Source organism: Emydura macquarii, unplaced genomic scaffold, assembly GCF_026122565.2.
Source record: "Emydura macquarii macquarii isolate MOO-44397 ecotype Brisbane River unplaced genomic scaffold, CSIRO-AGI_Emac_v2 contig_1551, whole genome shotgun sequence".
NCBI classification, from domain to species: Eukaryota; Metazoa; Chordata; order Testudines; family Chelidae; genus Emydura; species Emydura macquarii.
The window spans coordinates 11,445,239-11,469,301 of record NW_027131688.1 but is presented as its reverse complement, the minus strand read 5'-3'; the positions used below and the strand labels follow the sequence as shown (position 1 = coordinate 11,469,301).

The 24,063-nt window shown below is 43.6% G+C and overlaps 1 protein-coding gene across 6 annotated transcripts in view; it reads left to right on the top strand.

Annotated features, from left to right (window-relative positions):
- ARMH4 (armadillo like helical domain containing 4) overlaps positions 1–24,063 on the top strand; it is a 116,023-nt gene that overhangs the window by 40,271 nt on the left and 51,689 nt on the right. For 2 of the 6 annotated variants that reach the window (XM_067554859.1, XM_067554857.1), the window contains exon 6: positions 20,740–22,458. The exons of 1 other annotated variant lie outside the window; for it this stretch is intronic. In XM_067554859.1, coding sequence (XP_067410960.1) covers positions 20,740–21,044 — 305 coding nt within the window. In that variant the 3' untranslated portion in view covers positions 21,045–22,458. Of the gene's footprint in view, positions 1–143; positions 219–19,259; positions 19,511–20,739; positions 22,459–24,063 lie in introns of those variants that run through there. 3 more of the 6 variants (XM_067554861.1, XM_067554862.1, XM_067554860.1) reach the window with 3 other exon arrangements.

Sequence of the window (24,063 nt, the reverse complement as noted above, 5' to 3'; positions counted from 1 at the left end):
TACAAACCGCTTCAAAGGGAAAGTTGGGTGACCTCTGCTGAAACAGAGGTGCAGCAGTGTGAGACCTGCTAGGACAGGGAAGAGTAGTGGTTAATCAAGCATTTTGCTACTGCTGCTCTCATCTGCTCCTGCATTCTTTTCAGTGTCTGTTTCCTGGCCTTTCATGAGAGAGATCTATTTCCTGTACGTGGGTCAGCCTTGGAGGCAATAAGTTTATGGTATGTGAGCAGTGCTTAATTTGCAGTGAAAGAGGTGCTGGGCTTCAAGCAATTTTTGTTTACCTTTCATAACTGGTGTGGCAAGCCTGGAGGTACCAAGGCTATAAACTGCCAAGCTGAGAACCCTGGCAAGACCCCACACAAATTAAGTATTGTATGTGAGCCGCACTGGTGAAGTCTACAAAGCCAGGCCGACATGAAGTAACATTCAGTCTACACCCAGCTTTTCTCTAGTCCTGGATTGCATGACCAGACCAGGTATTCCCACCTGGGAAAGCCACCAGCCTAGGAAGGCCATGCTGTAGATCAGTCTCCTGGGCTTAATCACTGCAGCTTGCATAGTATGCAGAGTCACCGGCTGTTTGGCGATCTCCGTTGCACAAGGCAAAACAGGGAGCATCAGTGACAGCTTCAGCCTGTTCTCCAAACTTCTTTGGACACAGCTTTAGTCATCTGTCTTATTATTGATCCGACGTGAATTTCCCATCTCCTAGCCTTTTGCTCTTAAGTGGAACATGTGAGGAATTGAAATGGGTGCTGGCAGCCATCTGAGGTGAGCAGGACCTGGTGTGAGCCAGTGGAAGGTTTAAGAAAGCGAGAGCTCACCAAACTTGGGTGAGCACTAATTGTACCACAGTCGTCTTCTGCATATTGTGGGGCCTAAACCAACTCCCATCAAAATCAGTGGGAATCTTTCCAGTGGCTTTGATGGGAGTTGGATCCGGTCTGGACAGAACGTCCTTGTGTGTGACCGTTAAACAGCTGGCCATTCTGGTGGGCCATTCAAACAATTCTCGAGTCCTTTTGTCATCAGCCTGTGTCATGTATTGTGTATTGCAGTGTTTCTCAATTAAATTTGGCCACGGAACCCTTTTGAACTCCATAAATAATTGCGGAACCCCCCAAACTCTTAGCAGTCTTCAAATGTCGAAATAAGCAAAGGTCAGCATTTCTCACTTAAATTACACTTACACTGGATACCCTCCACCGGAAAATCCGAGACATCTTCCCTTTTTCGGCGGCGCGGAGAACAGCTACTCTCGGCGGCGCGGAGAACAGCTGCTCTCGGAACCCTAACAGTGTTCCTGCGGAACACCAATTGAGAAACACTGGTGTATTGTCATATATTGTGTGATAATACCATGCACCTCTGCCAAGAGTTCAATTCCTTGCATTTGGCAGTTCTTTCCCCTGTAAATCCACATTTCCAACTTGCTCTGGAGGGATTTGTTTCCTCTGAAGCAAATGAAAGAGCATTTTCAAGGTTCTGAGCTGCAAGGCTGCTCTTTCCCTGCTGAGGGCAGATCTAATATCGCCTGGTTAAATAAATCTTGTTTGGAAAAACGGTTTCATGTTTCACATGTAAAATCTGTTGCATGGATCTTATTTGCCCATTAAACTGGACAGGAACAATGTGTCAAGTAAATAATTTGATTCATTAACTCCTTTCTGGTTAATTTTAAAGAGCTGGATTAAGAGGAATAAATGGGGGGAAATTTAGAAGACACGGACTGTGAACCTCAGAAAACTTCATTTGTTGTTGCACTATTTTTATGGTGTCTGGGGAGAACAAGAGAATGGACCATCACTGGGGTCCAGATCCCTTTGTGCTGGCTTGGCCAGATCAGTGCCACCAATGGGCTTACTCACACGCTTACAGTTAAGCGTGTGGTTAGCCTGGTTCAGGGCCAGGGTAAGCTGTAAGGGTAGTTGTTTAAAAAAGGGTCCTATTTAAACTCACTACTGTTCTAAAATTGAATTGCTCACCTCTTTCAATTCCTAACACGTTCTGCTTTGGAAGAGAAGGAAGGGAAATGGGAGATTCATGTCATGTCGATAATAAGGCAGACGACCACAGCTGTGTCCAATAGTTTGGAGAACAGGCTGAAGCTATCATTGAAACTCCCTGTTTTGCCTTGTGCAACAGAGATCGCCAAACAGCTGGTGACGCTGCATACTGTGCATGCTGCAATGGTTGGGCCCAGGGGACTGATCTATGGACCAAAGGTCAGCCTTACCTTGGAATGTACTATTATTTATTTTTAGGGACCCCAGCCCGGACCGTGCTAGTTGCTGTACAAACACATAACAAGGAGACCATTCTGGCTCAAAGAGCTTACAATATAAGAAGATTGTAATTAGTAGAATTTTCTCTTTCAGTTTATTGCTGACGTTTACTATTACTTGATTATATAGATTTTTGTATGTGGCTACTCCACCGCTTCCTTTTTGCAATAAGAACTTTTTTTCTTAAAGTAAAAGGTAGGAGAATTGATAAATTGACTCTTTAGCAGAGATTACATTTTTTGTCATGGATTCCCCTCTTAGCTATGCTGGCATAAATCTGAAATAACTACTCTAAAGTCAGTTGAGTTACTCCAGGTTTATTGTGGAGAAACTGGGAGCAGAATCTAGACCAATGTCTTTAGACCTGGATAGAGGCGAATTAAAGCTTTTTCCTTTCAGGCAATGATTGCATTTACAGTGATTAATTGGGTCCATATATTTTGGTTTGTATATTCATGGGGAGCTGTTCTAATCTATAGAATCAGACCTAGGGGGACAGGATCAGTGCAATGATCCTCAGTCACCTGTAGGAGTTAAAGTTGACTCTTTATCTTTAATATTTTTTTGAGGGGGGAGAAGTTGAAAGGGGCCCACGATAAACCACTTCTCAGCAAATACACGAGAGTTGTTCAGAGAGAGGAAAAGGCTCAAGAACACAAAAGATTGGAAGAGCCATGGCAGATTTAAAAAGGAACATTCTCTCAAGGGAGGGGATGGGTATTTATTGTGGGGGAGCTGTGCTGAAACCCCCAATATCCCACTGGGAAGTAAGTCTGGAGGAGTAAGGCCTTTCTAGGTTACCATCAGGGGATGGCAAGGTAAGAGAAACACGTGAAAATGGCTTGTTGTTTTAAGTCCTGTTTCTTTAAATGCTTTGTTCCTACTGTTAAAAGAACCAGTACTTTGGTTTTAAGACAGCTGAGAGATCAATGCACGCCACAGGTCACAGACTCCTGAAGAGAAGAACAGCAGGTTCTGAGAACTCAATTGGACCTGCAGGGTGAGAATAGTTGATTCACAGCATATTGTAGCCCATAACCAGTCACCTTGGTCACCCACTCCCACAGCGTCATACCCATATAGTATCCATTATTAGTTTTCATACACCCATGAAGGTGTTTGCGTAAGATGGAGTGAGGACCATTCTAATTATTTTCTGCAAATGTGAAGCTGAGTTGAAGTTAAGGATGTGGAAAGTAAGCGAAGGTGGTAATTAAAGACTATTATAGAATGTGTTCCATCTGACTGGCTGGCTGTTTGTTTTTGAAGAGGAGACTAAGTGTCTTTAACTCATGCAAGTAGTTCCTAAGCAAGAAATGTAAATATAGGTTTGTACATGTTACTTTACATTTTTCTTGCATTTACTGTACGACTTGATTCAAAGCCCATTCGAGTCAATGCATATTTTTTCTTCAACTCCCAAGGACTTTGGAACAGGCCATACAATAAATAAGGCCCTGAATAATAAGAAATCCCATCTTGTTTGACTTGTGAGTTCAGATTAGCATAAAGTACTTTATATAGACAGTTATGGGCATAATTTTGAGCAGGTAGGTCCAGAAGTACTTAGTGTGTCTTTGTTTTACATAACTGTGTGCTCAGGTACTATGATTATGGGAGCCATAAACATCCCTTAGCTAGATGTGTAATTTCCTGAGCACGGGAACCTTTCAGGCATGACATATTTGTGACTGAATTGCTGCAGAAAATGGATATAATGGCAGTTATATTTCTGATCTGCAGGAAGGAGTTGTGCAACCTGCTTTATGTGGCATGTGTCACCTTGGCTTATGAACACACAGCAGAATTGCAGAATGTGTTGCATATGTGAAATCTGAAATTCTTTTCTGAGCATACAGAACTAGTGCTTATATGGGCAAAACCAGCCAGCATTATGAAGTCTCATCCTGGTACTCAGGACATGGATGTACATTCTTTAAATGCTGCCCCAAAATAATTTCTTTGTTATCTAGATGGCCACCCTTTCCATGGTCTCTCAGTTATCTTTAGTGTATTTATTCTCACCTCTCAGGTAGGGAAGTGCTATTATCCCCATTGTACAGATGGAGAACTGAAGTTAGGTGACTTGCCCAAGGTCACGCAGGAAGAATGTGGCAGAGCAGGGACTTGAATCTAAGTCTCCCACATGCTAGACTACCGCCTGTGCTCTAATCACTCAACCATCCTTCATCTTTGTAATGCAAAATAGATTTTTTTTTATTGCACCTTGAAATAAGTAGTGATGATTAGTGCATGGCAGGGGCTCTCACTGGCACTTCTGCATTCAGGAAGGTGACAATCCAGAAGCAGAGATGGAACTAAAGTCCCAATATAAAGTATTCCTGCATGACTGATTCAACACATGACTGAGTGGCAGGAGCCAGAATTAGCATGAAGGGCCAGCAGTCTTGTGGCCAACAGGCTAATCCTTCCTGACATGCATGTCAAACTTGTAATCATTTACATGAGTTCTGTCATGTGTTAATGAGCATATGTATGTTTACATGAGTTCTGCTAATGTATCATTTACCATGTAGCGTAAGTTTGTGTTTAAGGGTGACTAAACTAGGATGAATGATCCCTGAAATACAGATTTATTTTCTCCAAATAATCTATACAGCTCCTCGCCAACTCCTCTTCCCTCTTTCCAGAGCACTAATAAAGCACTTAATGTCTGTTAATATCAACGGTTATGTTCCTCTTACCAAATGAAAAATGTACATTTGGAACATTTTTTTTTCTTGGTCTGTTTTCCAGAGATTGTTCAAGTTATGTCTAGGTGGAAGTCTTAGATCCTGAAAGAAGACAAACATTTAATATGGCTTGTCTTGTTGAAGCAGAATCCACCTCTAAATACATCTCAGCGTTAACAATCTTATCTGCCTTCTAGTAATTGAGGATTGGGCCAAAAGAAATCTGATGAGGTTCAACAAGGACAAATGCAGAGTCCTGCACTTAGGACAGAAGAATCCCATGCACAGCTACAGACTGGGGACCGACGAGCTAGGCAGCAGTTCTGCAGAAAAGGACCTGGGGGTAACAGTGGATAAGAAGCTGGATGTGAGTCAGCAGTGTATCCTGGTTGCCAAGAAGGCTAATAGCATATTGGGCTGCATTAGTAGGAGCATTGCCAGCAGATTGCGGGAAGTGATTCCCCTCTATTTGGCATTGGTGAGGCCGCATTTGGAGTATTGTATCCAGTTTTGGGCCCCCCACTACAAAAAGGATGTGGAGAAGTTGGAGAGAGTCCAGCGGAGGCCAACAAAAATGATTAGGGAGCTGGAGCACAAGACTCATGAGGAGAGGCTGAGGGAACTGGGCTTGTTTAGTCTGCAAAAGAGAAGAATGAGGGGGGATTTGATAGCGGCCTTTAACTACCTGAAAGGGGGTTCCAGGGAGGATGGGGCTAGGCTGTTCTCGGTGGTGGCAGATGACAGAACAAGGAGCAATGGTCTCAAGTTGCAGGGCGGGAGGTCTAGGTTGGACATTAGGAAAACGTTTTTCACTAGGAGGGTGGTGAAGCACTGGAATGGGTTACCTAGAGAGGTGGTGGAATCTCCATCTTTAGAGGTTTTTAAGCTGAGGCTTGACAAAGCCCTGGCTGGGATGATATAGCTGAGGTTAGTCCTGCTTTGAGCAGGGGGTTGGACTAGATGACCTCCTGAGGTCCCTTCCAACTCTAATATTCTATGATTCTATGAAAGCCAGGCAAATCAATGGAGCCACCTGTTTGCTTCCCCCTCTTTATCTTCCTCTCACCCCTTGATCAGTTTGATATAGACCTTTGCAGTCTCTCTCCAGGTGTGAAGTAATGAGTCAATCTTTCAACAAGACCCTGATTAAGCTACATGCATTGATGAGTCATTCTGTGCTAGGCTCCAGCCAATCCACATGTTAGGAGCTGATCTTGTGTCACTCAAGGCATGTATATAAGTCTCCCAGGAGCCATACTAACAGCTTAATCTGTGCAATGTTGCATCATGGCTTAGACCTCATCCCTTCCTGGTAGTGATAATAAACTGTATGAGACTTAGTCTGCTCTGGTCCTGTTCCTAGTCCTGCTCCAGCCTTGCTCTTGTTCTAACACCATTCTGGACTCCTGATTCTAGGCCTGTCCCTCCCCATCACAGTTTCTGACACCAGGTACTCAGGGATAAATGGGAGAGGTACAAAAACCTCAGAGGGGGTTTAGATGGCTCTTGTCTGAGCAAATAAGAGCCCTTTTGTGTGGGTGGGGGTAGGGAAGGGTGTAAAGGGGAGTGTGCTCAGGCATGAGAGTACCCAAACATTTTTTTTTTGATGTTTTAGAGGTTCAGTGAAGTTGTCTCATCTGATCCTGATTTGAAGCTTCCTGCTTTTTAAACAATTTCATTTACCCAAATACCCATTCAAACGTACTTAATGCATTATTTGAGCTGGGTCGGTCTCCATCTCCCTGCTGGCGGTCGGGGGTGTGGAGTAGCAGCAGCTGTCCCAGGGATGTGCCTGAGGCAGGTACATGTAAAGCGGCCACTAGCACATCCCCAAAATGCCATGTTGAAGAGCCTGCCACCATGCCCTGCCCCCCCCCACTGACATGTGAGGTCATGCTGGTGTGGGCAGAACAGTGTGCTTTTTAAAGTGGCGTTCTCTTTGCATGATACTAGACAAAACCACATCTGGTTTTACAGCAGTACTGGATAGGGACAAACCAGAATAAAGTGGGATTGTGCGTTTTGAAACTGGACAAATGGTCTGCTTTGGTGCAGTGTCTCTGGGAGCGTAATCAGCCGCTGCCAGACCATGACCTGGGCAAAGTATACCTGCTGACTAGTGTCGAGAGGCTAGGGCCTTGGCCCTGCTCTTACCCTGCCTGTCTGCATCTTTTGAGACAGTTTCCATGTGTTGCTCCTCTATCTATATCCACCTGCTGTCTCTTGGATTGTACTTACACTGTAAACTCTCTGTTCTTTTCATAGGGACTGCTGAAATATTGATGATAATGGTGTTTCTTCAGTTTTTTTAATCTGCAATTTAAAGACCTTTTCTTGTGTGTCTATAGTACAGGCAGATTACAATATTCTTATCTCCTTCCTCTGTCCTATAATTTATTCACCCCAGAAAACTCAGCTTCACTTAGATGTAACATTTAATATTTAGACATCCTGATTCTACAGCTGGTCTCATTGGAGTTTCCAGAAGGTCTAGTAACTTTCCCCAGGTCCTGGTTATTCAGTGGTTCATCCAAATTTAGAAGCCAAGATCTTCCTGCCTCCTGGATTTTGCTTTGATCCTTAGTCTGAGTGGCCTTCAGTATAGATGCAAGAGTAGAGCTGTCACATCAGAGGACAGCGTTTATTCTCAGGGATGAAATACACCCCTGTGTGGAAGGCCTGCCTGTGTACCATTTGCATTCCATGTAAACCCTCCAGAAAAGTAGGATGTAAGTGTGCATCTGCCTTGAGTTGGCTTCTTATGTAAGGGGGAATTCACTTCGGATACTAATCTTTTGAGTTAAAGTGTTGATTCTGGTAGCACAGAGATTGTTAAAAATGGAGAAAGAGAGATCGTTTGTAGCACCATGCACAGATGATGTGCTTTATTGAGAAAACTTTGTTTTAAAAGATTCCCACCTGCTGAGAATGTAAAGGAATGGTATCCAGCTCAGAGAATAAGAGTCAGAATTGACTAAAACTATAAACATAACCTGCCTCCTGCAATACCGTATGTCCAAATAAAAGCATCTAGGATCTGTGGAGATTGAAGTTCTGCTGGAAGGACTCCCTTTTCGTAAACATACAAATCCTATGCTCTCTGAGGGCTAGACAGGAACATCTATTGGAAATTAGTATGGTTGTTTGGGTTACCAATAATAAAATAATTTCTTCAACCCTCAAGCAAATGTTCACAAAAATATTGGAATCAGCATTCATCAGTGAGAGGGATCAATAGGGTGAATATTGCCCCGGGTCTCTTCTTTTTTCTTTTCCTTTGTTTTTGAAGAACTCTAATCATAGCCTCATACAAACCTAGGAAAATAATAAAGGGTTTGAGGAAAGCATTATTTCTTTTAATTTATTGGCAGTGCCATCTGTACTTGAAGCTTTATTAATCTCAAGTGAGACCCACAACTCTACCAATTCTATAACTCAATAATTCTGTTTGTTTTGCTTTTTCTCTCCTTCATCTGGAATATAACTTTCTAGCTGAAGTGTCCACACAGTTTATCTTTCCCTTTCTTGGTAGGTAAACATATGTCTTGAGAAAGCTTTTTTAGAATTTTAACACAATCACAGGTCCTGGAGCTCATGGTCCTTTCGTTTTACTTTATTGGAGTAGCTAAGAGATCCTGTCCTTATTGCCTCCTTCATGTGGGTATTGTCTTCTGAAATGTGAGGTAATATGGTCCTTGGGGTTGTCTTCACGGCAAAGTTACCTCCAGTTAGAACATGACCTTGATTCTCCGTTTTATAGACAGTGAGCATTTAAGCAACTTTCCCAAATCACAGAGCAAACCGGAAGGAATGGAACTCAGATCTCTTGAGCCTAACGCAGTGGTTCCCAAACTGTGATACGCATCCCACCGGTGGTACGCAGGCCACCTCCCAATGGTACGCATCCACCTGCTGCTGGGGGGCTGGCTAGGAGCTGCTTCAGTGCCGGCCCAGCCCCCCAAGAAGCATGGCGGTTGCTCCCCCTCCCAGCCCCACTCTTTCCTCCCACCCCTAAAGGTGGTGATACTACAGGTGGTGGTGGTGTTTTATGTTGGTGGTACGCAATGTGGTAGAGTTTGGGAACCGCTGGCCTAATGTAAGTCTACACTGCAATCACAGGGTATGATTGGAGCTCATCTAGACATACCTGAGCTAGCTTTAATCTGGCTAGCATGGTTACCAGAGCAGTGAAGCCTCAGCAGCCTGGACTTCAGCATGGGCTGTACAAGCCCCCCTGGAAACCTGGGTAATTACTCAGGCAGATAGACTGAACTGAAACACGTACTGCTGCAGGTTCACTGCTCTGGTAGCCATGCTAGCTAGGTTAAAAGTTACCTTGGGCATGTCTCCATGAGCTACACTCATACCCTGTGATTGTGTAGACATAACATGCGTCTCCCAATCTCTAACATCCAGGACACATTGCCTCTTGTACTTTTCCTTCTGATTCAGTACTGGACCGGAGCTCTGTTATAATGCTAAGCAGCACTCTGCTGTTGGATGTGGTGTCATTTCATGCAATAACAATTAATAAAATAACTTTGGAGATGTAAAAGGGAGGACTCACTGTCTTGCCGTCATTAAGAAAAACACGACTTTTTGCAAATGCTGGCGCTAACAATGCTATCCTGCGGTTAGCTTAGCTGCAGTTCCCTGGCTAAATTCCAGTTATATGATTACATTGGGACTCCTTCAAGCTGTTTCAATTGGATATGAGATTCTTCACTTTCTTTTTTCAAAAATGCTCAGAGGCCCATGCGGTCTAATGAACTGAGCCAGGAATTCCTGACCAAAGCTACTGAACCACCAACACCACTTGCTTGGACCTAGGTTTTACATGGAGGTGACTCATCCAAATATTAGCCAGAGCTGACACTGCATAATCAATGAGATAATATAGTTTGAGGTAATATATAATCAGTAATTCACTCCTATTGAAAGGAGATAAACAGTCCTTGAAAGAGAAATAATTTATCCACTGATCAGGTGAAGTACATGGAGAATCAATGGAAATTTCCCTAAGTTTCCCTAAACTCAAGCCAGAGGAGCTGGCTCCTGCCCCAGCTGCTTTCCGTACATTTGGCAGGGGGGTTATGCCGGGGTGGGGTTGGAGAGTGAGGACAGAGAGGAGCTCTGCTCTGCATATCCGACAGTGACCTAAATCCAGTTCTATACCTGTTCTAATCATTCCCACTGAAGCTCTTGGCATTGGCCACTGCCAGAAAGCAGAATACTGGGGTAGATGGACTATTGGTCTGTTCTTATGTCCAGTGTAGATTTAGGGTAGTCCTTTAGCTGTTCTTATCTCCAGGGCTAGGCAGCTCAGATTCACCTACCCAACCCTCCTTTTTCCCAGCTGGAACTTAGACGCAGGGGACAGCGGAACTCTGTATTGCCATATTATGTGGTGGATGGGATGGCCCAAAATTTGGACCCTCCATTGGAAATATTCTGGCCTAGCTCCAGAGATTGCGTTGCTGAGCACGTGTTCCCTTCAGAGTATGGTGCCCAGCCCATTTGTTCAATCCGTCTCTTGTAACTGCCTATAAACTTCAGGCAAGTGATAGTATGAATAGCTTGGGATTTCCAATGAATTTCCTAGTAGGAAAACATCTTTTCCCCACGTACTCTTCTTTTCTGCAGTTGAGAGCAAGTTAAATTCACTATCTTATAGCTACTGTGCTGCAATGGGAGGGAGCGAACATCTGGTGTTGTATGAGACAAAGCAAACTGCCTCAATGGAGCAAACCTTTAACTGGAGTGTGTTTGTATGAGTGCTATTGAGTGAGGATTCTTGGGTTTATTAAGTGTTAATAGTGTGCAGGAACAAACCATCCCTATGTGCAGAAAGAATAGCAAATATGGCAGGCGACCAGCTTGGCTTAACAAAGAAGTCTTCGATGAGCTTAAACACAAAAAGGAAGCTTACAAGAAGTGGAAGCTTGGTCAGATGACTAGGGAGGGATATAAAAATACTGCTCTAACATGCAGAGGTGAAATCAGGAAGGCGAAATCACAATTGGAGTTGCAGCAAGCAAGGGACGTGAAGCGTAACAAGAAAGGTTTCTACAGGTATGTTAGTGACAAGAAGAAGGTCAGGGAAAGTGTGGGCCCCTTACGGAATGGAGGAGGCAACTTAGTGACAGAGGATATGGAAAAAGCTGAAGTACTCAATGCTTTTTTTTTTTTTTTTTTGCCTCTGTCTTCACAGACAAGGTCAGCTCTCAGACTACTGCCCTGGACAGTACGGAATGGGGAGGGGGTGAGTAGCCCTCAGTGCTAAAAGATCAGGCTCAGGACTATTATAAAGGCTGGTTATTCACAAGTCCATGGGGCCGGATGCAATGCATCTGAGGGTGCTGAGATAGTTGGCTGATGTGATTGCAGAGCCATTGGCCATCATCTTTGAAAACTCATGATGGATGGGGGAGGTCCCAGATGGTTGGAAAAAGGCAAATATAGTGCCCATCTTTAAAAAAGGGAAGGAGGAGGATCCGGGTAACTACAGACCGGTCAGCCTCACCTCAGTCCCCAGAAAAATCATGGAGCAGGTCCTCAAGGAATCCATTTTAAGGCATTTGGAAGAGAGGAAGGTGATCAGGAACAGTCAGCGTGGATTCACCAAAGGCAAGTCATGTCTGACCAACCTGTTTGCCTTCTATGATGAGATGATGGCTCTGTGGATGTGGGGAAAGCAGTGGATGTGATATACCTTGACTTTAGCAAAGCTTTTGATATGATCTCCCACAGCATTCTTATCAGCAAGTTAAAGAAGTGTGGGTTGGTTGGATGAATGGACTATAAGATGGATAGAAAGCTGGCTAGATCATTGGGCTCAATGGGTAGTGATCAACGGCTTGATGTCTAGTTGGCAGCTAGTAACAATCGTAGTGCCCCAGGGTTGGTGCTGGGGCCAGTTTTGTTCAACATCTTCATTAATGATCTGGAGGATGGGGTGAATTGCATCCTCAGCAAGTTTGCAGGTGACACTAAGCTGGGGGGAGTGATAGATACCCTGGAGGGCCGGGATAGGATACAGAGTGATTTAGACAAATTTGAAGATTGGGCCAAAGGAAATCTGATGAAGTTCAACAAGGACAAGTGCAGAGTTCTGCACTTAGGATTGAAGAATCCCATGCACTGCTACAGACTGGGGACCGACGGGCTAGGCAGCAGTTCTGCAGAAAAGGACCTGGGGGATTACAGTGGACAGTAAAGCTGGATATGAGTCAACAGTGTGCCCTTATTGCCAACAAGGCTAATGACATATTGGGCTGCATTAGTAGGAGCATTGCCAGCAGACGAGGGAAGTTATTATTCCCCTCTATTTGGCACTGAGGAGCATTGTGTCCAGTTTTGGGCCTCCCACTAAAGAAAAGATGTTGACAAATTGGAAAGGGTCCAGCAGAGGGCAACAAAACGGATTAGGGGGCTGGAGCACATGACTTATTAGGAGAGGCTGAGGAACTAGGCTTGTTTAGTCTGCAGAAGAGAAGAATGAGGGGGGATTTGATAGCAGCCTTTAACTACCTGAAAGAGGGTTCCAGGGAGGATGAAGCTAGGCTGTTCTCAGTGGTAGTAGGTGACAGAACTAGGAGCAATGGTCTCAAGTGGCAGTGGGGGAGGTCTAGATTGGCTATTAGGAAAAGCTTTTTCACTAGGAGTGTGGTGAAGCATTGGAATGGGTTACCTAGGGAGGTGGTGGAATCTCCATCCTTAGAGGTTTTTAAGGTGTGGCTTGACAAAGCCCTGGCTGGGATGATTTAGTTGGGTTGATCCTGCTTTGAGCAGGTGGCTGGACTAGATGACCTCCTGAGGTCCCTTCCAGCCCTAATCTTCTATGTTTCTATTGATATAGGAGACACTTCTAGGTTTAATGTGTAGCTGATACATTTGTCTGCCTTTCAGAAGTCTGCCTGGTAGCTCCACTTTTGATGCACCAGAAGAATTATCTACTGCCAAGCCAACTATGCGTAACTTGTGGGATGCTGTTCTGTATCCTATATTGCACTAGTTTCACAGGCTAGAAATAGAGTTCCTGACTGCTGCAGTAGTATTGGAATGATCTCATGTTATCTTATAGTGGAATATTTTCCCCATTAGCCCAAGACAGCTACTCCTGTGTAAGTGCACATGGGAGGTCAGAGGTCGGGGGAAGGTCAGGGAGCCTTGTTCGCTTCTGCTTCTGCCCAGGGGCAGCTTCAGAAATTTTTTTGGTGTGGTGTATGAAACTGTGTTAATTGAACAGGTAGAGCCTGATCGTTAGCTAGCATAAATTGGCTTAACTTCAGTTGATGAAGTCATTGAGAATCTGGCCTGGGGTCTTGAAGTGTGTCTCTGTTTTAAACCCCACCCATCAGGATTAGAGCTGTGCAACATATATGTTTCACCCCGCGTCATACTTTGCTTCATGCCCCTCAGGTTTGGCTTTGAATTTTGGGTTCAAACAAACTCAAAGCAAAACCCAGTCAGAACAGGCTAGTTTGGCTAGATTTGGTGTCCCAACTGTGCAAAACCACCAAATTTTCACCTGAAATGACAAACCAGCCCAGGCTCATGTGAAACTTAACTTAGATTTGCTGAAAGTCTCATCAACGTTTTGCAGTGTTGGTCCAAGTTTTGAGTTGATAAGTTTCCCACAGCACAGTCCAGTTCTAATTGTGTCAGTGATGGCTTTCTTACTAGATAACATCCCTTTTCTATACAGTAACTTTGTTTTACTAAAAAGAAGAGGCTTTACATCTGAATGGAGAAGGAACATGCAATTGTGAGGCCAGATACTCAGCTGGTGTAAAATGAAATAGCTCCATTTGGAACTGCATCAGTTTACCCCAGCTAAGAATTGAACCCCAGATTGGCATAAAACGTGGAAACATTTCCAGGAGGCCGACTGAATTCAGTTACTGGAGAACTACAGATAATCCCTTTTTGTTCTCAGCAGTAGGTGTCGCTGCTGTTAGCTAGAATTGTTAGGGAAGGTTTTAGACATAGGCCAGAAAAACTGCAACTGCAATACCCACCTCTTTAAGAACGGAACTTGGATTCACATATCTGGCTCATCTTCAGCAGGAAATGAGTAAAGGTATTAATGTGCAATCAGAAGAATTAATAAGTAACAATGTTAACCAGTTCCATCTTTGGCTGATAATCGGTCCCTAATATGTGGGCTCTGAAAACAAACACTGATAACAGTATAAGGACCAGTGAGTTTTAAAGGGCAAGGATAAAAGTAGTAGGTACATTTTGAATCTGCTTACAGGCATCTAGTACAGTATCCAGTTAAAATATACTGATGACTATTATCCTGTGACCCCGTGAGAACACTTATTGCATGTATATGTAATATGAAGGGGCTTTTGGCACTGATGATAATACCTAGCTAGCTCTTATACAGTGCTTTTCATCAGTAGATCTCAAAGCAATTCACAATCTTTAATGTATTTATTCTCATAATATTCCTGTGAGGTAGGGCAGTACTATTATGCCCATTTTTACAGAGGGGTTACATGACGTGCCCCAAGTCACACACAGGAGTGATTTAAAAATCATGTTCTCTGTATGCTCCAGACCGTGTCTCCGAAATGATTCATTATACATAAGACAATGTGGTCCATCGGAAAAGGTACTGTACTGAGTCAGTTCTATTCCTGGCTCTGCCACTGACTTGCTGTGTGACCTTGGTCAAGTCATGTTACTTCTCCTTGCCTCTGTTTCTCTCTCTGTTAAATGGGGATAATGGTATTTCATCCGTTATCTCTCATTCACTGTAGCCATAACTTCTTCAGCTGATGGAAATCCTGAACAAAAGGGCATCCTGATCCACTTGTCTGGCTTTTAAGTCCGACTGAGGGAAACTACTTGTGAAATTTGTTTTGCGGTGTGTCAGTGGCACCTTCTATATTAGGTAACGCAGCCAGGGAGAGAATCCCCTTGACTATACACTGCTGTGTATTAGAGGAATACATAACTTAGCTACTGTGCTGTGCAGCAGGGTCCCAGGAATCACACGAAGGAATCTCTCATGGATTTCTAGCATGGTTTCCAGAATCAGCGTAGACAGGCTTTTCTGAGTACTGTGCTGGCGAGACTGTGCTATAACCTACCCTATCCCATAGACAGGAAGTAGCAAGTTTACATCAAACTGGGCTGTCACTAGCTGGCAAGCCCTGTATAGTGTTGAGCCCCACCCTAAGCTCAGGGGCTCAAAACTAGCATTAACTGTTAGGATAACTATTACTACTGACTCACGTTGGCAGGCAGATCTCATTAGTTTAAGCCAGAATCTGAAGGTAATGGTGTGTGGCTATGGGCCAGAGCAGGTTGTAGAGGAAATCCCTAGGGACAGTCAAACTCCGGGAGACTGAGGTTTATGTTGTGGTGTGAGTGTTACCAAGGGAGTCAGACTTGCACAAAGGAGGAGAGTTTGGACAGTAACTCAGGGACTCTGTGCTCTGTTGAGGAAGAGTAGGGGGTTAGACTGTTCACGATGACTACTCCCTTATGAGAGGAAGCACTAGCTTGGGACTTGTACGAAATGGTCTCAGTTCCTGGCTCTGCCACTTATTTCTTGTCTGACCTTGGACAAGTCACTTAATCTCTCTCTGCCATGGTTCCCCATCTGGAAAATAAGGATAATGATGCTTACTGTGTGTGCCTTGTCTGTTTAGATTCCTTGGGGCAGAGACTATCTCCTTGTTATTCAGAATCTAGCACACAAGGACACAAGCTGAGGTGGGGTCTCTAGGTATTACTGTAATATAGTTAATAAATAACACCCCCCCGAAGTCCTTATGTCAATGGACTCCTAGCTCGCAGAGAAAAATAATAATTGCTGTACAGGCTAGTCATGGAAACTGTGCTAGAAAGAAACTTGCTAGCAGCAACTGTGCGGTAGGTAGCTTGGGTCTGAGCTCAGCGCTGACAGGATTAAACTACACAATCTTTCTGTGAAAGTCTCAAATGCTTTTAAATAGCAACAGCATGAGGAAGCTGTAGTGTATAGGAATTGTGTAATATCTCTTTAACATCAGTTTGGGAGAAGTCACCAAAACTCTGTCAGAACAGCAGTGTGTCTATGGAGCTAGGATTATATGCTTGTATATAGTTAGTAAATACAGTTATGTGGAGCCCAGCTGTGTCCTTGTGGTTTCCACACATTTTAATGTTCTGTAGAGACCAAAGATGCAACAGAAGCCAAGAGGTACAGCAGGAATTTAGCTCTGACATGGGACTGTTTCCTGCTGTTGCTGCAAAGATCTTTTCTTTCAGCACTGGCTCATGCCACCAGCCCCATGAGGCATGGTCAGAAGACACGGAATTCACATATTGAACCTCTTTACACAGCACCATCTAGACCTCCGACTAGACACTGCTACTTACAGTGTATAGGCCTTGATGCTGTTTTTGCTACTGTTGAATTACCTGTGGCAGAGAGGTGGCCATATATGTAGATATGCCTTCTTGGGTGCTAATCTATGCTGTCTTTATGGCCTGCCTGGTCCCACTAAAGTCTTAATTTGCTGTCCTCTAAAGCTGGTTAAATAATTTAAAAAGTAATATGCAAATATTTTCACTGACTAATGCATGTTTGGAGTTTGCCCTGCTGTTAGCTGCAGGACCTTATTATTCACTGTTCATGGACATTCAGAAGGCGGCTGCTGCTTTATTTGTGGATTCCCAAAATTGCCTGGATTAGTCATCTGAAAATTCATACGTGACTGGGTCTAGCCCTATATGTTTGACCGAATAAATGGTTTTGCATAGACATATTAGTGAGCTTTGATTATACTAAACCTTTGTTCTATTTAAGCCATTGATGTGACCACAAACTGGAAATATATTTTCTCAACATCTCAGTTACCATGATTGTTGTAGACTGGGTAGATTAACCGGACAGCCCTGTTAACGCATCCGTCAACCTGCCAAAAAAAGCTAGCCAGACCATGACACGCAGCATCACAGATCTAATTGCTTATATAACCATCAGGGTACTGAACATGGTGAAAGGTACCATAACTACACAATTAAATAAGAATAATGGGAGTACAGATCATTCCCTGGGAGTTAATGGCTAGATGGGAGGAATTGGTGGTTGACAGTCATTAACCCATTCCAGTTGTTATTTCCTAGTGTACAGGTTCCTAAACTGGTACCCGGAGTACTTGTGACCAGCCAGCTCCTTGGACAGTTAACATGGTGCTGACTTTCTTGTTTTCAGCTGCTACATCACATTAAGAAAGCAAAAAAATACTTTCCTAATGTCACTGTTCCATGTAAGCAATCACCGTGGCTACCACTAGGATGTTAGGTGATCCAGTTTAAGAGCAGGAAGTGGTCAATGGGACAATCTCTCTATCAGGATGTGGTCCAGGTTATGAAAAATTGAGAGAACCTTTCCCTAAAGAGTGCCCGGTGTAGAGACGGTGACTGCTGTCATAAAGTGAAAACGAAACTCTTTCAGGCATATGGATTTTTGTCAACGGTGATGCAGTTCCAGGTAGTGTGCACATGGCGTTTCTAGAGACTTAATCCACTAGACACCATCTCTCAGCATCCCGTTCAGGAAAGCAGCTCTTTTCAGGACAGCATTTAAGTAGGTGCTTCGTTTTAGGGATGTGCTGTGTCCTAGCTGAGGTCAGTGTGATTTAAGCATATTCCTGGAGTTAAGTTCATAACTAAGTGCTTTCCTGAATCAGGACCCGTGATTCTCTTGAAACGGGAGAGAAATTTCCGAGTCCTAAACTCATTTATTTACTATTGGAACATACTATTGGAAACCACTTCCCTATTTAGAAGGCTGTTAAAATTGACTGCGAGATTACAGCTCATTTGCTGATTTTATTAAAGCGCTCACAAAATCCTGCAGTAACATCACCAGCCTGCCCTGTTTGCAGCCTGATTAAGTATCTCTACACAGGCCTCTTGCCTGCTTGCTTTGTGCAGAACTTTCAGATTTATCTGCACTCAGAGGGCTATAAAATACCAGAATAGGTGTTTAAATATTTCATAGCACTCTCTGTTGTTGCATCTTGTCTGTCTTGACCTTTGTTATTTCTCCGTCTCTTGATGGTAACATCACATCCTGTAGGCCTTCCAGATGGGAGGCCAGATTCACTTCCATGTTATTGCACCCTGGTACCGGTGAATGCAGATGTGCCAGGACTGGCAGGGCATTTTAAAAATCCAGTCAGGGCTCTGTATAGCGCTGGGCTGACTCTCAGTTGCCACAGTTTTAGACTCTGGAGCAGGGTGGGTAGAGTGGAGTTTTGAACTGATTGCTCTGTCTTGCTTCTGAATGTTGATGGTAAACGAGACCTTCCGAATTCTTGGTTCTGCTGCCGGCCCAGCTCCTTTCCATGCAGTGGTGATTATTTTGTGTTATACCCCAGCCAGTTCTCAACCAGACGGTCATCACTGGCCTTTTAAAATGGGAAATGCCCAAAGAATTTCACTTCCTCATTTTATTCAGTTTTTCAGCCCAATCTTCATTTGGTGCTAAAACCTGCAAACCTTTAAAGTTGTGGTGTTTCTTTTGGATATCACCTTGGTGCATTCAAGTCCCCCTTAAAGATTTGTTTCTTCTGTGACGCCTGCAAGAAGTGAGCCAATAACGATAGTTAATAATGTAAACCTAGAAAATCCTGCCAAATATTCCTTGCTCTGGGCTAGCCAGTGAATCTGTCTGACTGTATGTTTTCATGTTAAACTCAGCCACTTCTCACTGGAGTCAGGGAGAATCTTTCTGTTCCTTCAATGGGCACTGGCTCGGGTGCTTTTTGAGGTGTACCAAACGTGCTGTCAGCACTTAACAAACAATTGTGTAATACTTGCTTACAGAAATCCAAGGATCTATTGGGACACTGCAATTGACAATTACAGTGCAGACAGGCAGGACTAAAACTTCTGCCAGACTCCTGATCAAATACAACACAGCAGCCAAACAAGGCAACAGCTTAGCGCTAAGATAACTAAGCACTGCCGAGGGGTGCAGGTGCTGCCTATGCTGATCACTGCAGTAAAGATGTTGTTAATCTGAAGATGGTTGAGGCATTAAAGCTGAGCTTGTTAATATAGTTGGGTAATGTTTCTCCAGATTAGTCAGTTTGTTGCTGTTTTGCACAGACAGCTGTGAAGTCAGGAAGCCATTCAGATACCCTCCTATTCTAAAGCACTATACCAGAGCAGCATCTAATGGCTATCCCAGTTTGAGAATGGCCCTTGCACTATAATGCCCTTTCAGCCTAAGTACATTTTTAAAGATTCATTTAATCTTTATTTACAGCTCCTCCCCACCCTCACCCCCAACAAATTCATCCATTTCCACACAGAGAAATTGCAGTTCTGAACAACAGTGCAAAAGTTTTTTCTGGCATCTTGAACAGCTGCAGGACTGGTACTTGAAGAGTTAAACGGCAGGGCTGGATCATGGCTTTTTGTTTTGAGACCCCTTCAGGGTCTTCGGAGGTTGAAGAAATTATTTGATTGCATCTTTCAAACAAACGTGTAAATGAGGGTTGCTAATTTTGGTTGGATGTATACCTGGAGGTTTCATCACATGACAATCTTTAATTGAAAAGATTAATCTTTAATTTCTGGAGACTCCAGAACAATCCTGAAGGGGTGGCAGCCCATGTATAAATGATGCAAAAAAATCCTCTCTCTTGTTCAGAGTCTCCCTTTGCAGAATTTGCTTGTGTAGTAATGGAGAAGGAAGAGAAGTTGGCACATTCAATAACAGATGTAGTTGTTCTTAAAAATGCCTCTCTTAATAACACAGTACTTAAAGCTATAAATCAAGCAGATCAGGATTGTAACCACTATTGGTTTGTCATTAATCCAGACCAGAAATAATGCTGTTAGCTGCATTCTCCACAAGAATGCTCTAGGTCGAAGCTGCATTGCTAGCATGTTGGGTCACAAACTGAATGACTTTTCCTCTGAGCATTTCCCGGAGCTTCATTCCTCCCTCCCTGCCTTTTGGTGCTTAGGGAACCCCATTAATATATGCATTAGCACAATCTGGCGTGAGATGTCGCTAATGCTCTGGGGCATCTGCAACAGCCATTTGATTGAAATCACGCAGCCATTAATCTAGTTGTCTCATTTGAGTGGGAGCAGCACCTTCTGTGCCTTTTGTGAAATAAAAATAAAACGTAGATGATGAATACAATCCCCGTATAAATTAACTGCTGGAATGCCAGCACAGGAGTGACACACACACACGGTGGATAGAGAGAGTGAGAATCTTATGGCGTTTATTGTGCTGAACTTCAGTGAGTTTGAGACCCTATCTGTTTATCCATAGGGTCACACAGGTGTTACTGCGACAGATAGATGTCGTTCACGTATGGCCACAGAAAAGGTCACCCTACAAAAACTGTTATTAACAATCTAAATTAAAGCCACAAAGGCCCAGGAAGTCTGCGTTTAGGCCCACACTTCATTCTGAGTTCACCCTGTCAGGACTTGGTATTTGCAGGGCAGGGAGGATGAAATTGACCCTTGTTTGGGAGACTCCAAGTCACGTCTAGGCCTTATACTGGCTCTGGGCAGGTGTGAATGTACATCCAGCACATAGCTGTGGTGTAGCTCCACTGATGGCGGTAGAGTCACACCTGCCTACCCCAGACTGAATTTGGCCCTATGCTGTAGTAAAACCGATCAAAACCCCAATCACCTTTGTACTCTGAAGCTTTGTACCTTTTGATGCTGCACCAGATGGCCAGTTAAATTAATCCTCTACTTCTCTGAATCTCCCATAGAGATTGTCATGTCAATGCAAGTGTTTGAGACGACATTTCCACCAGTACAAGCTGAAAATGGACCAACCTTCTATTCATATCACACTGAGCGTATCTGGGGCTCCTTCACTTCTGCTTACCAAAGGAGCAACTGCACTTTAGACATTTGTAAAGAAGTTTTCAGTTGTCAAGTTTACTTTCTTTTCTGCTTGCTACAGTCTCAGTGGAATCATTTAGTTTTGTTTGTTATTAATTATCTAGACCATAAACACCGAAATAACTACTGGTTTGGAGCACTCATGGCGAAATGGCTCAGCTTGTATTAAAAAGCTTGTTCATTCAATAAATGGGAGCATGGACTGGAAGATTAATCTTGGGACTGTACGGCAGGAACTCTGGGCGAGGCTTGCAAAAGCACTCAGCATTGGCTTACCTCTGTTCCCGTTGAAGTCAGCAACCCAGATTTAGTTAGGCCAGCAGAGTTAGGCCAGTGCTGAAAACATTTGAAAATCCCATCTTCAACTTTCTAAACCTGTCTCAATTTCCTAATCTATAACGTGGGGATATAACGTTGATTACCTACCTTGCAGGAATAATGTGAGGCCCATTAATGTTTCTACATTGCTGAAAAATAATGGAAGTTCTAAATATTATTAAATAATGAGCACCAGTTCACAGTAAGTAGTGTGAAGTATGAAGTCCTGCTAGGGATGATGAATTGATGGTTTTAGTTTAATTGTATATACTCAGTTCTGGTTCATTATTTGTCATTTCAATGCTAATGAACAGCTCCAGTTCTAATTACTGCAGTTATGAAAACAACACATTAGCATTTTCCAGTGTTTGCAAAGTACTGTCTTTCTATAAATATAAAGGCTGAATAATTATCAAAAGGCTAGAACTAATACCCAGTTCTATATAGAGCCTTTCATCCATGGATCTACATGGTCAGCATCATTATCCCTGTTTTACTGGTGGGGAAACTGAAGCATGGAGCAGTGAAGTGACTTGCCCAAGATCACTCAGCAGGCTAACACCAGAGCCAGGAATAGAACCGAGATCTTCACTCCAGTGCTGTGTTTACTGAGTAACACTGTCTCCCTAACACACAGTCACAACACAAATACCCAACTTTTCAGGTGCATTACAGGGGGGGAAAAAAACACATTACAAAGTCAGTGTGAGCCTGCCTAACTTACACTGGCCTGGGGAAAGAAGAGAGGCCATTTGTGATCAAGGAGAATCCAAGAACCCAGCTCTCAGATTTGTTATAGGGTTGGGAGATTCATGGTTAATCTTTTAAAGCCAGACTCAAACCCTGCTGAAGCTAATGAGAGACTCCTATGGATTTAATGGACATTGGGTAGGTCTGGGATGGAATAAGTTCTGCTAATGGTCGTCTACTCTTAGAAACTTGTGAAGAGAATAGAATCCCCAGTTGCTACTGACAGTTCCTGGAGATGGGCCCGTGGCTTCCTTCTGTTTCAAAATGAGGCAGTGCAATACGAGCAGCGTCCCCCTTTTCACTGAGATTAATCATGTGAGGTACTTGCAAGCACCATTTGACTGATGCAAGATGTATTTGATCTAGAGCTCCCTATGCTACAAAGCCCAACTGTAAATTTGCTTCCCTGGATTCTGGGCAGAGCATCCAGCATATAAGGTGCATGATATCCATCATCTGGATGGATGCAGCTGATCCTGCTGTTGTAGGGAGATTGCATATGACCTGTAATAAGTGAGTGCTCTGTAAAATTTGGAGTGTGTTTCTTTAAGAAGGTACGGGCTTGGTAAACAGAACAACCCAAGCATTTTGGAAGGCGTGTGCTATAAGCAGGGATTGGGAACTTGCACAGAATGTGTTTGAAATTTAATAAACCTGCAGGTTCTAATTTTTATTCCCCCCTACCCCACTCCAGTATTCTCACTGCACCAGTCTGTCTGTGAAATGTGATGGGACTGACAAAGTCTGAAAGCAGCCAAGGCACTAGCATTAAACTACAGACAAGCTTCAGTGAGCCATGTGCAATAAACAGAAATCCTGCCTCTGCTGTTAGGGGTAACTCCAGCTCTCCTGATTTTGGGGTCAGAGTGTTTCAGTGAAGAGGAGAGAGTCGAAGAAGAGAGACAAGGTTTGATTTCCATGGCTTACTACAGCATGAAGTATTTGAGCAGATCCTAAAACTAATATTTGGATCCACTTCAGCTGTCACAATAAAAAACTAGATATCCATAAGCTTCTTGCTCTAAATCACAGATTTGAAATTACTGTCAGTCATCCCATTCTAGCAAGAAAAATACTTCCATACAGTTAGAATTCTAGTATTAGGTTCACACACAGGATCTGGACCCAGAGTTCAGAACAACAAACTGAAGCAAAGGCAAAACTGCCTCCATTTTGTGAATGATTTATTGGTGCAATGGATGTATGGTTGGCAGACGCACTCTGGCACTGGGAGTCAGGACACCCGAGTTTATGCCCAGCTCTGCCACTGTCTTGTTTTGTGACCTTGGGCTAGTCACTTAACCTTTCTGTGTCTCAGTTTCCCACCTGAAAAATAGGGATGACAATAAGTCTCTGCTTCATGGAGTGTGTGGTTCATTGTTAGTTAAATGATCCTTAGGGGGAGGTGCTGTAGAAGAGCCTTCTGGGTTATTAAAAGGTCTCTAAACTGTTTGGCGTGCGCTTCTAGGATGAATTAATGAGAACAATTGAAGAAAAAGCCAGTTCTTTCCTATTTTGCTTGAACGAAGACATCTCTATACTATGTCCTCCCTTTTCTTTGCCTGTCACCACCTCATGCACTGAAATTTTCAAAATTAATTGGGCCGCAGAAGTGAAGTCCCCAGACCGACAGTTTTTCCTAATATCCAACCTAGACCTCCCCCACTGCAACTTGGGACCATTGCTTCTTGTTCTGTCATCTGCCACCATTGAGAACAGCCTAGCTCCATCCTCCCTGGAACCCCCTTTCAGGTAGTTAAAGGCTGCTATCAAATCCCCCCTCATTCTTCTCTTCTGCAGACTAAACAAGCCTAGTTCCCTCAGCTTCTTCTCATAAGTCATGTGCTCCAGCCCCTTAAACATTTTTGTTGCCTTCCCCTGGACTCTCTCCAATTTGTCCACATCCTTTCTGTAGTGGGGGACCCAAAACTGGACACAATACTCCAAATGTGACCTCACCAGTGCCGAACAGAGGGGAATAATCATTTCCCTTGATCTGTTGGCAATGCTCCTACTAATGCAGCCCAATATGCCGTAAGCCTTGTTGGCAATAAGGGCACACTGTTGACTCATATCAAGCTTCTTCTCCACTGTAACCCCCAGGTTCTTTTCTGCAGAAT